Genomic DNA, 15,315 nt, shown 5'->3' with positions numbered 1-15,315 from the left:
CCGTGTCAGTTCTGCTGGTTTTCTGGGGGTGCGCGCTCGGAGGTTCGCCCAGTGTTCAAATCGGTACGTATCCATTAGTTCCAACATAACAACCACTTGGATTAAAAGCGGCGATTTTCTTTTTCTTTTTTTTGTGTGCGTACAAATGCTGAGAAAAATGTGAAATGATCAGAGAAGAATGTGCGAGTGTTAGCTCATATGTGCATTTGGGTTTCAGGGGGACTCTTTCCAAGGGGCGCGGATCAAGAGTACAGCGCATTTCGGATAGGGATGGTTCAGTTTGGCACCTCGGAATTCAGATTGACGCCCCACATTGACAACCTGGAAGTGGCGAACAGTTTTGCTGTAACCAACTGCTGTAAGTGACAAAACTCCCCCTCCCCCTCCCTTTGTTTTAATGAAACACATCCTTCTTACAAGTGTGCATGTCATCCATACAATGTGCTCTACTTGTATTGTGCGTTTTCACGAGATGACGAGTTTGGGTTGAATGCATCGGCTTTTATGATGGAGATGGAAATCATTTGTGCTGTCAGCAAACACATCGAGACTGTGAGGTGGGTAGTTGAGGACGAACCAGCATCGTGTAGGCAGAGGGAAAGTTGGTTTCCACAGTAACAGTCAGTCACATCCATCCCATTTCCATTCCTTCAGATTCAGAGATCAAAACAAAGCTGCAGAAATATCGATCCCGCTGCTTCTTTTCATCCAGCTTGGCTTTTATAGCGAATGATTCTGAGTAAAGTGAGTTTAGCGGGACTGCACTTGACTAATTAACATCAACCTGTTTCTGGAACCACATTTCATTTCTATTGGCTAATACCAACGTCGAGGTATTACTTTTTTTTCTTTCTTCCCTAGTCCATAAAAAATAAAGAAAACCCGCACCACTTGGAACAAAATAGATTAAGATGCTTTTTTTTTCTCGATCATATTTCTTGAGAAAAAAAGCGAGACGGACATTTCTTGCAGCGTGTAGCGACGTCTTTTCTCCGCTCAGGGATGAGCGGTGCTCATCCTTTATTGGCTTTATAACACATATTTACATTGAACATAATATGGAAGATGAATAGGACGCGTTGCATTAACAGCCGAGGTCCTTATTAGCGTCAGTTCCTCGGGGAAATGTAGAAGATAATAGACCAAATCACGACTCAAAAGACAGCTTCTCTCACATCTAACTCCATCACTTCGTACACATTTTTCTTTGTCGATAGAAAGCGGAGAGTTTTTTTAAAAATGTCAGAATCTATTTTAATCGTGCCTCTCTTGCTTTAAAAGAACCGAGATGCTGAGTATTTTTCTTTGAAAAGCGGCAAGAAAAAGCATCAAATTGGTTATAAGGTCGCACTTATTTATTTATTTTAATAGGCAGACCTCGTACATTTCATTAGGCGGTTGCCAAGCGACTACTCCTCTCAACAGCCCCCCTAAACATAAATCACACGCTTCTGATTGGTGCGCGCATCGGTCCAATCGATTTCATTACCATATAAAAGCTTCCTGCTTGGAGAGCCTCGTTGCATCCGACAGATCACAGCGAGAGCCATGTCGATGGCCAACATGCAAATATCACTGGCCTCTGTTTGAAAACATTGTTTTCCCTTCTGAAAGAGAGACATATTGCAGCCTTAAGGATTTGTTGGGGGGCTCCGGAAATATTGTTTACTTATTTACTCTTGACAGCGAGCCACATTAATATAAATTATACTATCAGTACTTATTAACTGTTTTACTCTTGTCTGACTGACTGAGGTTTTAAATTCATCTCACAAGTGCATATGAACCCAGATTTGTTTCCTCCTACCCCAAATGTGTGTGTGTGTGTGCGTGCGTGCGTGCATGTGTGTGTGTGTGTGTGTGTGTGTGTGTGTGTGTGTGTGTGTGTGTGTGTGTGTGCTGTGTTGCATAAACTCCATTTAGCTACGTTAGCAAACAGTTGCTTCGAAACAGCTAACTTGGTTGTCTTAATCAATTGTTATCAGTATCAATTTAGGCTACTAAGAGTTTTTAAGTCAGTCTGGCGGCATACAATGAATTACCTCTGATTTCTTAACATGTTTTTATTATGCAGTATGCTCTATAGACAGGGCAGGGAGTGAACCGGATGCAACATTTCTCAGAGTAAACACAAACTACAGCATGAAGCAGTTCTTGAAGAAAAAAAAATCAACACCATGCAAAATCGTTTTTATTATCATTCCTGATTTATGGCACACATGAAGACTGCTGGCTTCCACATATTTCTACAAGTATATTGGAATATAGAGTATATTGCCTGCATGATGGTGTATCCTATAAGCAGCTGACACTAGTGATATGTCGATGCCACTTTAACAACACAGCTCCAACTCAGTCATTGCTGGGTTAACATTTAAACAGCAAATTACTAAAACATGCACACAGTCACCGGTGACCCTCAATGGGCAATTACAGGCTATGGACAAAGGACAAATGAATGGCTGGATTTAGATTTGATTAGTGTTGCCGTGCTGAGGGAATAGCTGTCACATTACATTTAAAAAAGGCTGCTAATAGTCTGAGTATGTTTTTGTCTCTCAACACAGCACCCAGGCTGAAAGTCTGACACTTGGTTTTCCTCCAAATGTTTGCGCATGAACATTATCTACATCCTCTAATTAACTACTTGAGTGGGAGTTGGATGGGGGGTCGGAGGGGGTTAGACCAGTAGATGGCAGTCTGCCTCACAATCCACCTGCATGTGTAATTATAGTGTATTAACGCCACCACTTTGCCTTTTGTTAAAATGTACTTTATGAGTGGAGAATAAAGGAAATTGCATCTGACGTGGCATATTGAGAGTTAAAAAAAAAAGACATTGTAAGCTTGTTGCTAGGCTCCTCACACTCCATTACCAAGGAGCTGCTGCACACTGTGTGTGTCATGTGTGATCTTTCATTTTGGATCCAAAACAAAAGCACTTCTGTCTTTAATGAAGAGGGAGACATGAGGGAAAATGTGGAGCTATATCACACGTCATCGAAGTGGACTACAATAATGTAATCTCAATATGTTTGAGTCCTGCTCAAACTGTGTGTGTAGCACAACATTTTGAAAAGATCTGAGGAGCAGATATTTGCTTTTTTATTTAATCAGATATTTCCTGAATCGTGTCATAATGTAATTCATTGTATACTTTATCGTCCTTATAAATAATATATATATATATATATATATATATATATATATATATATATATATATATATATATATATACAAAATACAATAAAGACAGTATATGAGATCATTAAATGAGATTTTGGCCAAATGGATGTGTATCCCACAGACATATCACACTCTGGTTGTACTTGGCCTGCACAGCGGCATACTTCATCAGTGCAGTGTGTCAGAGACAGTAGGAGGGAGGATGATACATTCCTCCATCAATAACAGTTCATCTGGACAGGCGTGCATCTGCTGCCAAGTCCAGGGGAATCATCGGGGCTGAGTGAGTGCATGTAAAGCATGTGTGTGCAGTGCTGTGCTGTCCACCCAGAGCAATAAATTGCAAATATTCTTCCTCGCACTTCCTAGAATAGATCACCTCTGTGACTAATGCACTCTAAAACACGACACTGCTGTTGAAAATAACATATGTGTATATATATATATATATATATATATATATATATATATATATATATATATATATATATATATATATATATATATATATATATATGGTGGATGTTGAGATTCTGGGGCCATGGTACTGTTTGGTGTTGTGTTTTTCCACTAATAGTTTATGACTTTATGCTTTTAATGCTCTATAGGTCAGCAGTAATCTCTTAATAAGGACAGAGTTTTGGTTGCCAGGTTCTGATCTATAATACATCAATGCATTATTTCCTAGCATTAATAAATGCATTAGATACGCATTGCCTCTTATAAAGAACTCCATGTTTGAAAGTGGTACTTTCTTATTTTTCCCTGGACAAACTGTCAAAGTAGACATCATGGATCACACTGGAATATTCCCTGCATAGTTGCACTGGAGACTAAAAGGGAAGCTGCACCAATTTACACATGAGGGTCAATGTACTCGGCATGAAGAATCCAATTCAGCCCGTGATGAGTGGCGTGGTGTCTTCTGTGGCTCCGGAGAGAAGAATGAGGACATCACCCTCAATGATGTCACCGGGGTTACACTTAAATTAACGCTTAGCTGGCATTTTTAGCTGGAGACATTTAGTTTGAAAGATTGTGGCATTTGCAATGAAGGTCTTGTGAAAGACGCTATGCAATTGCATTATGGGAAGTGTAGGAATGAGTGTTTATAAGAGCTTGACTCATACTATCATGCTATATTTCTAGCCCCCCAGCTATATAGAGGAGCATTGCTAAATAGAAGAACAGCTCTAATGAGATTAAATATTGTAGATGTGTTAATACATCAAGAAACAAGCAGTAGGGTTTAGATTCAGGGGGGTTTGAGGATGGAGGTGTAGTGATGAAAATATGTTAAAACATTCTGCTACACAAAATGTTTGTCTTATCTCTGATCTTTGCATTGTTTTAGTGAAATGCTGTCCTCACATTATTATTCAAATTATTCAAATAGAACAAAAAAGGAAATTCACGCTCCAATTGAAGACATTGTCACACGTGTACATTGCTTTGTAAAATGGGGTCATGAGCATGAATGGTGGGGAACTTCTCTAAAGCCTAAATTCTGCATGAACTTCCAATGATCAGTCTCTGCATTCGAGCCCAACACCGCTACATATTGCTACAATTGCTTTTGTCATCGGCAGTGCAAAGTACTATAAGACACCTTTTCTGACAAATTGCGCGACCTTAGCTCAAGCTATACGCTCACACTTTTTCTTCTAATTGGACAAACCACCTACACAACTGTAGCACAGCATCATTGAAAGGCATTCTGGGTATCATCGCAAACCGGGTAAATGATCTACACCAAACATGGACATCACCAATTAATGATAATTAGCAGTGTACGCTTGGGGATGACCTGTTCCTGTGCGGTGAAGAGCATTTACATATCCGGTCCACCTGGCAGTGTGCACATGCCTTTGCCTGCCAAATGAAATGTTTAATTATGCTATAGAATGCTCCCATGCTTTTTATTTCTCACTCCCACCACTTTCAAAGCAAACGACTCCGAGCAGTTTGAGGTCACTGACGGCCGGCCAGCGATTTAACACTTCAAAGTCCGAGTTTGCCATGGTTGAATCGCGTCATACTGTAATTTCACGCATCTACATGCGCACAGCATCTCAGGCACGGATGCTTTCAGGAACCTCGCTGTATGCTCAAAAAGCTCAAAGCGACCGTAGAAGTGCAGCGGAGCATTGGTTATAGGCAAGTTATTGTTCACACTTAATTAAGTGCATTCTCCTCCATTTGAGAGGAAGCTGTGAAATATTAAATAGGCCTGGGAGCGGTGGCTGGTCAGAAAATGAGGCTAAAGAACCCTCTGTGGATCTTTGCTTGCCCTGAATACAGCCCTCAACCAGGCCCTTATCACTCTGTCCTCATAAAACACAAGACTGAGATAGCATCACTTACAGCGAGATTCAAAGGCTCCCAGCTGGAAGTCCCCTCCTGCCTCGTATCCAATGACTTACTTTGCTGTGTGCCTTTGAGGAAGGTGGCTCAACAGCAGCTTTTTCCCTAAGCTAGGCAGGAAAAAAAACATGTTTTCTGTCCTCCAGCGAAAGTGGCTAGAGCATCGCACATTTTGCTAGACACACAGACGACATGTTCTCCTCCTGAGTCACCAGATATGTTTCAAGACAGTAATGCGCTAAACTCACCATACATGTCAATGACACAATCAAAAAGATAACTATTGGATTTGGAACCTGTTGAGCCCATGATTTTTCCTCAGGGGACCCTTTTATATCAGGAGAAAATCATGGTATAAATGCCCCCCCCCCCCCCCAAAAAAAACATGTTAGGTATCAAATTAAACATAAAAATCAGGGCTCCAATACTATATAATCCCCATGTACAACCTCTGAACACAACTCAAACAATAAATAGGATTAGGGGCTAGGGTTAGGGTGTGGGCTTTAATGGTTAAATATATATAACATACATACATATGTGACATAATAATCTATACCAAGGTCCTTTTACTGGCTGTTTTTCAGAACTTTCAACTGCATCTGACAGTCCACATCAATGCAAAGAGTTTATTCAGTTGTCATCGAGTTGACTGGGTTGTCATCACACAACACAAGTGGAACTTAAAGTGATGACAACTGAGTCAACTTCAATGACCATGACATGTATATCAAAGCTCTAGTAAGTGGAACTTAAGTTAATTAAGATATATTTTTTAAGAATGACATTTTATGCTCAATGTCATAGTGTTTTCTCCATTTGGTTTTTGCTATTTTCTTTTTGTTTAGCGTTTTAAATATTATACACACGAGTTTCCAGTTACTATTCATCCACTGTGTAGTGACAATGAACCACAGCCACTCGATCATAAACACACCAGTTCAGTTTATGACACACAATTAATCCACTACACAACTAATAGGCTTTCATTGCCAGATGGAGGGTTCCATCCTTTAGCTGAGCAAGCATGCAGCAGAGAAAACTGAGTTCAACTACTAGGACTTAGGTTTTAATGCACAATAATTCACAATGTTGGAGTAAACACACTCCTCTCCTGTAGACCAGCACTACTTGTCTCTGCAACGCTACTTATTTCTTTGCATTTCTTTAGATGGAACAGAGATCCACAGATTCCCCCCCTCAGAACAGAGATCCACAGATTCCCCCCCTCAGAACAGAGATCCACAGATTCCCCCCCTCAGAACAGAGATCCTTATCCTAAAAAGATGTAACCGAGGCTTTATCCTTGGCCCTCTATCTTGATGTCCCCTCCCATATCTTTCATTTTGAAAAAAATAAAAACAACTCTTCCGCAGCCTTTTATCAAAACCTAACAGCTTGTACAGCGACAACAGCATCCATCGACAGCAGCAACCGCTTACTCTCCCTGTTTCAGTGTGTGAAGAAGTGAGGTTTCAGAGTGCGGCTGTCGACGCGGCAGAAGCCGAATGCATCGTGAGAGTCAGGCACTGTGTCGCGGAGAGGAATGATTATAGATCAGCTGTCATCTCCAACTCATCATATGATGAAGAGCATCGTTTCACAGCGGCATAAGTCTGCGGTTGAATGGAGATTCAGTAGCAGCTTAGAGACGCAAAAAAACATAAGCAGCTGTTCATGTCATTTAGACATCAATTTAGCAAATGTGAATTATTTAACAGCAAACCGTATACGACAGACACAAATACTCTGAAATGGAACACATTCAAACACTTTTCATTAACAACCTGAACAAAAACCGAACACAATCAAACTATCTGAATGATCTTTTTTTGCCACAAACCGCTCATGGACTGTTTACTGGACATTTTCCTGAGCTTTTTCTCACATCTCATGGTCATCGTCAACACTGTTTTCAAGATTTTATTTTATTTGATCTGCTACCACTACTGCTACAACTACTACAACTGACTCTGCTACTACTACTACTACTACTACTACTACTACTACTACTACTACTACTACCACTACTGCTACTACTACTGACTCTACTACTGACTCTACTACTAGCTACTAGCTTCTATAGAGCTATGCATATGAATCTGACTCTCACATATTTTGTCATCAACTTAAGTTTCACGTAAATGACACATTTAGTTTAATTCACCGAATGACCTTTTCTGCTCATCAGCATGCACAGAAGGGAATCTGTCCTCCCCACCATCGAGGTGATTAAGATTTGATCCGGTTGCCTTGTCTGGTCCTACGGGGTGTTCTTGTGAAACTTATTAAGATTTTGAGTGTGTGTGTGTGTGTGTGTGTAGAGAGAGAAAGAGAGAAATTGGAAATACTAAATGAAAATGGCAGGCCAGAATGACTTTAACGTGTGATAAGCGGAGCAGGAGGGCCGTGAGCAGACAGTCATGTCCCTGTGCTCTGCGTGGTTCTAATGGTTTGTCACGCTGAGCAAAACATTAATGTTTTGTAAAGGAGCGACTGTCTTTAGCTGGGTCCTTTAAAAAAAAAAAAGAGGATAACTCAATCTGAAGGTGGACACAATCATGAAAAAACTCCTAGAGTGTCTGTGTTTTGTCAGCAGACGTTTACCTCCAGTGTAAGCCATTAATATATTAGCACTTTATTTAATTCACAAAAAGCAACGTATGCCCACTGGCATATACATAATGATTCCACATTTTCTAATTCTAAGCATAATGCATCCTTGATCTGTGTAATGTTGACTCACTGCAGCTTAACCTTTCTTTAGAGAGTGTGTCTCTGAAAAACCTACAGTGTCATGCCTCCAAGCAACCCAATGCATCAAGGTGGAGGTGAGTACACTTCCTGGAAGGTGTGCTCTTTTTTTGTTCCCGCTTCTCTTAACTTTGTCCACTTGATTTAGAGCTTTTATTCACTTGAAACCTTTCTTTATGTTGTCGGCGGGGCTGCTAAGCACTGTCTGTTTTTCAGACGGTGCTTAGCGGTAAGAACTTGTCCCCTGATGGTCTGACTGCCTGAACAAAAAGTCTCCTCTGGACTCCGGCCAATGTACAATCTATATTGCAGTATATCTCAGCAGCTGTCGGCCTGTCAGTTGCATTTCAAAGAATCTTTCTCACGCATCAAAAAGGTGCGAGCCATGAAACTGATGTACTGTCTACGTTCCATGCACTTACAGAATATATTATTAAAGGGAAAAAAACAATCTAACTTTTAGATGATTTCTTCAAATTAATGTTTTGTGGCGTTGCATTCTCGGGGTTATTTTTGTAATCTGTGTATGTACTGGACTCACATTCTCTTCGTCCGCCTTGTCAACTTATATCGCTACTAATGTCCTTACACACCCCAGAATTGCTTTCGGCATTCTTCAGAAGACGGACCTGACATGTTTGAATTCAGCTGTTAGGTTTGCATCGGGGTGGAAAAAGTGATGACAATTCCAAAAGCAAAAAAAAATTGAAAATGAAATGCTGCTGCTTTGAATACTGGTATATTCAGGCTAACCTCATGTCTGAGTCTTTTACAACCTAAAAATATTCATAGCTTTTTCATTTTAAGGACCTGATAAAAACAAGGTCAATAAAGTTAAAACAGCATCCAGTGCAGAGAACTGTTTATTATCATCACAAAGTTTTGTTTGTGTTGACTCACAACGACTTGGCTTTCAGCCACGTATCCCTGTGTCCAGCTCCTCTTCTGTCTGGCTCCGACTTGATGTTTGTCCCCGTTAAAAGGACCATGGATGCCTCACCGCGTGGCGGCCTGTGAGGCCACAGTCTGTGGGCAGCTTCTGTGATCGGGGACGGGTTCAGTGGGATGTTCAGGGTGTTCATGGATTTGGAAATAGGACAGTTCTCTGTGTTATTAGGGCGACCATGCAGGAGATGTTACATCGTGTCTTTATGTCAGGATGGTTTGTGCGGGGGTCTTTTTATGTTTTTAGTGTAGTTTTGGTTTATTACCCAGCTACTCTCAGAGATGAAAGGGAAAGAGAACACTCTGTCCCCAACTCGCAGGATTATTATTTAATAATTTCAAATCAGACAAAGCAAAAAGAGAAGAAAAAGAAAAAGCTGCAGGTTTACCTGCGAAATTATACCCTAAAATATTCGGTTTCGTATGTACAGTATGTTCATTTCATATAGTTGGTTTGATCTTTGCAAATCCTTCATGTGGATTAGAGTAACTGAATTAAAAGTTATTAAACAGACAGATTGCTTCTCTTAATCATGCCAATCAAATCAAATAATTTGCAAAAAAAAGTAATTATAATTACTATTCTAATATTGATTAACGTCAGAGACATAATTGCTTTACTGAAAAATATAAACAATTGTTTTTCTAATTTCTGATACAAATGTTTGGGGTTTTATTTACTTACGTTATTAACTATGAAGGCTTCTGATGATTTGTTTGCAGAAAATATGTTTTTGTATGTGGATAAACTGACAATGTAATAAGGCATTTAATAATTATATGTTTGGTAGAAGTCAGTAGAAATGGCAGCAATGCTGAAGTAAAGAACTTTAGAGGATGTCTGTAAAAACCACTCAATCAATCACAAACAGTATCGTCCTTTTGGAAAAGCTAAATATTACTAAAAAAGTATGTATTGAAAACCATAACTTCTAACTGAATGTAATGTACTCACCAGTCACCCTCAAACACTCGGACGAGGTTAAATTGACAACAGTAAAATCGATACAAAGAGCTATAAACCCCAAGGACAGACAATCATGTAAAATGTACTGGGACAAAACCTTTAAATGGACAATGACATGGAGAGTTAAGAGATAAGAAAACAAAAACAAGTGAAATATGACAGTGACAGATAGGAATACGGCCATCGGCAGGGCCCACAAAAAGCGAGGTCAGCACCAGCGTCCGCTGGCAGGTGAGATCATCGTGTGCAACAGGTGTCTGAAAGAGAGGACAAACAAACAGACACGTACGGACACACTCTCAGAGCAGGTATATACACACACACACACACACACACACACACACACTCAGGCAGCAGACAGGCAGAGAGGTTTATGCTGCAGCAGGGAAGAGGCGACTCCGGACTGACTCCCAACTGTCGTCTCCTATTTCAACACAGTGCAACTAGAGTAAGAGTAATGTCGCTCGTGGCTCCGAGTTTGGAACATGATGGGTTTGGACCTACAGTAGGATGTAGCAGTCAAATCCAAACAAACATTTAAAGATTACACATGCTGAAAAAAACAGCCCTCACAGCACTTAGCGGCTCCGCATCCCACCTGCTGGGAGGAAACAGCAGGAGAAACACTGGGAAAAGAGGGCAGCTGCATAAATTATATGACATTTTATGATTTCCCCATTTTCTGGCCGTAAAGAAAACAAAGTAATAGCATTATATGTATTGAGATGTATTCAGATGATGACCTTTTATTGTCTCTTAATTCTTCCTACGGGCTTTCAGGTGAAAACAAAACCCAGCAGGGATTCTTTTAGAGTTGTATCATATTGCTTCGACTTGTATCCTGATTAAATTAATGCCGCCTTTACTGAGGCCGTTTTCCATCATTGTCAGACAGAAAGACAACAAGGTCTTGAAAAACTTGCCAAAAGAAAGTAAATAACGTCTGGTACTCTTTAACGTTCTGCCTTCGAACTATTAGCAGCCAGAATGACACAGCTCTTTTTTTTTTTTTTGTGAGGGTTGATTAAGCCCAATGTAAATATGGTGTGAAATATTTGCACCAGTGGCGGGCCGTGCACTTTGTACCTAGGCCTTCTGTCTGATATCGTATACATAAATATGCGCATGACGGGATGCTGTTTGGCACATTAATACAGGCTCATCTCTAGTCTGAACCAGATGTTTTGGCATGGCAGTCTTGTCAAAAGTCCTCGAGACATTTTCCTAAAAACCACAGCTGTCAACCAGGTGTCATTAAGATTGATCAGTTTGGTATAGATGTTGCAGTATTTCATAGGATAAGTGACACATGTGACCCGTGGCTGGAAAAGTCAAAGCATCACCAATATCCTCTGGGGGACATGGAAATGTAATGATAATCCATGTAGTTACATTCTGGACCAAAGCGTTTGACCACCTGACAGAGAGTGCTGTCCCCAGGTTGATAACCAAGTAGGTAAAGCACATGATAAGTCTTTTAAAGTAGATGTTACACTCTGATCTATGCTCCAGTTCAATATCATGTCAGTAAGGAATTGAACGATATTTAATCCAAAGATCTAGACAACGGAACAAGATGACACAATCATCACAATGCCAATGTATTGCCAATTCATTATCCAGACTTCATTACAGATACTTTGCTCAGTTTATCATCAACTCACCCGCATTAAGCTGCTCAATCAAGGAAAGTGTTATTAAAAAAGAGTAAGGGAACAAGTTCCACCTGGTTTCTATCCTAATCACATTTAATACCTTAATACACCGCTACACTCTACATGTTCTTCACTTTTTAACCATGCAGAAATATTACTGCTGAGGAAATATTACTGTCATGGTGCATTGTTCTCTGAACATAACGAGTTCTGTTTTGTCTGGTGCCGGCGCAACAAAGCAGCCATCTGTACAACAGAGTTGTTTGTCAAAAACAGTCGGATTTGTATGGAAATCCCTCACAGTGAGGAAGATATCAAATCCCATGAAAGGGCCACAGCAGCAACTCCAAGCTTACTTTTTAATGCTCACTTTATGGTTGAAAACCGAAGCCTCCGGAAGGTCACAGCTCTGTTTGCTTCCTTTTGAAGTAGTATAGAAGTGTATTGTCCATTTTTTTCGAAGGAAACTTTTCACCGGCATAATGCAATGTCTTGTGTTTTAACACAGTCTCAGTCCCAACTCGTCAAATACAGAGGCCTCATCAGTGGCCCCGAGTTTGCAAAGGCCACATCCCTGGTAGTTAATATATTAAACAAATAATTGTATTTGAGAATGGTAGCAGGCCACGCAGCCTCATCGAGTGAGGTAATGTGTATTCTAAGACCGACTCGACCCACATCACACTGAATGTATTCATTCACGTGTTGAAATAAATGGATGCTTGATAGTTGTGTGAAGGTCAGGGACAGTGGGCGGAGCCAAAGGCCATGAAAGAGAGGACGAGTCAGAGGTCAAATGGAGATGATGAGCTGATGAGAAGAAGCCTGGGGTCATTTTTGGGCTACACAGGGAGGTGATAATCCCTCTGCAGAAGGGAAATGAGAGACAAATAAGAGAGAAAGGGTTCCTGAATGTTCCTGAAAATATTAAGAGTCAGCTTACCTGTGATGTAAAAGTACTTAGACCAGCAGCCATCAAAGACGGGATCTAGTGTACGGCCTCTTTGCTTTGCTCCATCTTGCTGATTCTGTCCTCATTCATCTTCAGCAAACACTCAGTGTCGGGTTTCTATGGCAGCCGTTCCCTCACATGCTAGATGGAAGCCGTGTTTTTATAGATGTAACTAATTTTGCTCGGACAGGTTCCAGGATCATTAGAACATAGTACGGCAGATCTCAAGTCCGCCTTGGTATTTCCGCGAAAGGTCAGTGGACGTATAATGTGTTTTATTACGAGAGGCAGGTGCAATGCGAACAAAGTAGCTGTGTGTGATGTATGGGCCGACTTCACCAAATCAATAAGACTGCAGAATTATGTATTGTGCTTGGAGGGATGGACTGGAGTGCAGTGTGCATAGTGGGATGGATGGGTGTGCGCAACGCAGTGCTTCTCTTTCTAAATATGTAAGACTTGTCTGTGTTTCTGATAGGTAATACTAACAGATATAGTCAAAGCACTGCATAATTATAGTGTGCAAGATACAAATTAGCCTTCACAGGCTGCTCCTGGTTGGGATTTTGTTTCAACCTTTTTGTAAGATTAGGTATTACTTAAGCTTTGTTTGACTATCGTGTCTTTTGAAATATGCAGTATTTAAAAGCGGCCTCGCATGGCTGAACAGGGAATTACTACACACCTTTCGTCACTGGATCTCACTTTGTTTAACGATCGGCTTCATTGGAAGATTTTTGGAAGGGTTAGCTTTGATTATTTGCATATAAACTCTATTATCAAAAATGATACTGCTGTTACGTTAAAAGTCGCTTCCATGCGTTCAGAGAGCCCGCAAGAGACCGATTAGATGTCGGTTCCAATTGCTCAGAGGACATTTTCATCAAGCTCTCTTAAGGATCACACCAATGGAACTTGATGGCATCTTTTTGTTCGAGTTTATTGCAGCCGATTCTTTTTTTACCAGGCTGAGATAACCCTGGTGGCATCGCTTGGATAATTTGAGAAATGTGAAAAAGCTCCTCCGCAGCCACAGGTTGCTTTTCAAAGGCCGAGTTAAACTGACTTTTATGTATAACATCAGCGGGGCTGTTTTGATGTTGTTATCTATATTGACTTAGAATTCACAGGAGAAATGCTGGCAAGAGCAGTACGTTGTTAGTTGGCACTAAGTGACGCAGCTTCTCAATTTATGCCAATAACTGGCACATATGAGCAGTTCAGGCAGCTTCCAAGGCTCTGCACTCAAAAAGTGCCCGAGATAACAACACAAGGCAGAGCTGAAAGGACAATTGGGACTTTGGGGAAGCTGTTCAACGACAGCATATTAGGCCCATAGTATGGAAAACATTCATCAGACTCTGTTCTTGTGAAACCTACATCCTCTATCCACAGCCTCAGTCAGAAAGCCTCCAGGAAACAGGTCAGTGAACAAAGCGAGAGAGTGAGAAAGGGAGGAGAGAGAGAGAGAGAGAAAAGATGGGAGATGGGAGGAGGGGGCGTCAGAAGTTGATAAGAACTGAGCTGTAATGTTCTTCTCGAGACCAGCTGCCGGAAGAGCTGCTCCAAGGCAGACAAAAACACCTCCCAGTGCGCCTCGCTGGCCCACAGTGACACCTCCCAGAAGTCTTCCCATCGGCCACTCGAGAGCGTGACTGAGAGCTGTCGCCCAGAGGCGACATAGAGCCGGCAGTGCTGCAGCGCACGCATGCCAGCCTTCGCAGAGAAAGACTTTCACAATGAAGAGATGTTCAGAAGCGGAGCTGTGGAGCAGGAATCCAACCCATTTGGCTCATTTATTCAGTCGCTTTTCAGAAAAGATGACATTTAAAGCCTCGACGCAACATGAAATGACGTGCCGAGGTGAATATTTTCAGCAGAGTAGTGGGGGAACATGGCTGAAATATGTTACCCTGGCAACAGTCGACAGAGGGGATGAAACCAGAGCTTGTTGTTATGGGCTGCAGACAAAGCTCCTCCAAGTTCTAACACAATGCCTGCGCTCTTAAAATCCCATTATTGATAGATATTTTGTTTCCCCCAAGAGTTGCAGGTTCCAATTTGAACATACTATGAACATACAGCATGAGTATGAGCAAGGTGTATCAAAAAGGACTCCTCGAGAGCTCCCAGAGTTAACAAAAAGTATCGGTAGCACTTTATAATAAGTAAACACTTTTTCGCATTAGTAAAGCATGAATAAACAATGAATTCATCATTTATAAAGCATTATTCCAACATGAATTAGTAACTCATTCATAAACACAGTTATACATGTTTCATTCTTGATTAATAAGCTATGGTTTCATACTTTATAAATGATGAATTCATTGTTCATTCATGCTTTACTACTACTTATTAAAAAGTGCTACCAAAGTATTGTTCGGTGCGTTAACAACAACCCACAGACTAATAGTGCACCTTTTTAGAAAGATTAAGACCTAAAGCATCGAAATCTGCAACAATAAACACAATACAGGAACGCATTGGCA

General features: G+C 40.8%; 1 protein-coding gene across 2 annotated transcripts in view; it reads left to right on the top strand.

The window, feature by feature from the left end:
• Positions 1-255: 255 nt before the first annotated feature.
• gria2b (glutamate receptor, ionotropic, AMPA 2b) overlaps positions 256-15,315 on the top strand; it is a gene marked incomplete at its 3' end in the record, with an annotated part of 45,063 nt that continues 30,003 nt past the window's right edge. For both annotated transcript variants that reach the window (XM_079228941.1, XM_079228940.1), the window contains exon 1: positions 256-358. In XM_079228941.1, coding sequence (XP_079085067.1) covers positions 271-358 — 88 coding nt within the window. In that variant the 5' untranslated portion in view covers positions 256-270. The remainder of the gene's footprint in view (positions 359-15,315) is intronic.

The sequence above is a fragment of the Taurulus bubalis genome (assembly GCF_910589615.1).
Source record: "Taurulus bubalis genome assembly, chromosome: 13".
Lineage (NCBI taxonomy): Eukaryota > Metazoa > Chordata > Actinopteri > Perciformes > Cottidae > Taurulus > Taurulus bubalis.
The sequence above is the reverse complement of the archived record's forward strand: the minus strand, read 5'-3'. Positions and strand labels throughout refer to the sequence as shown.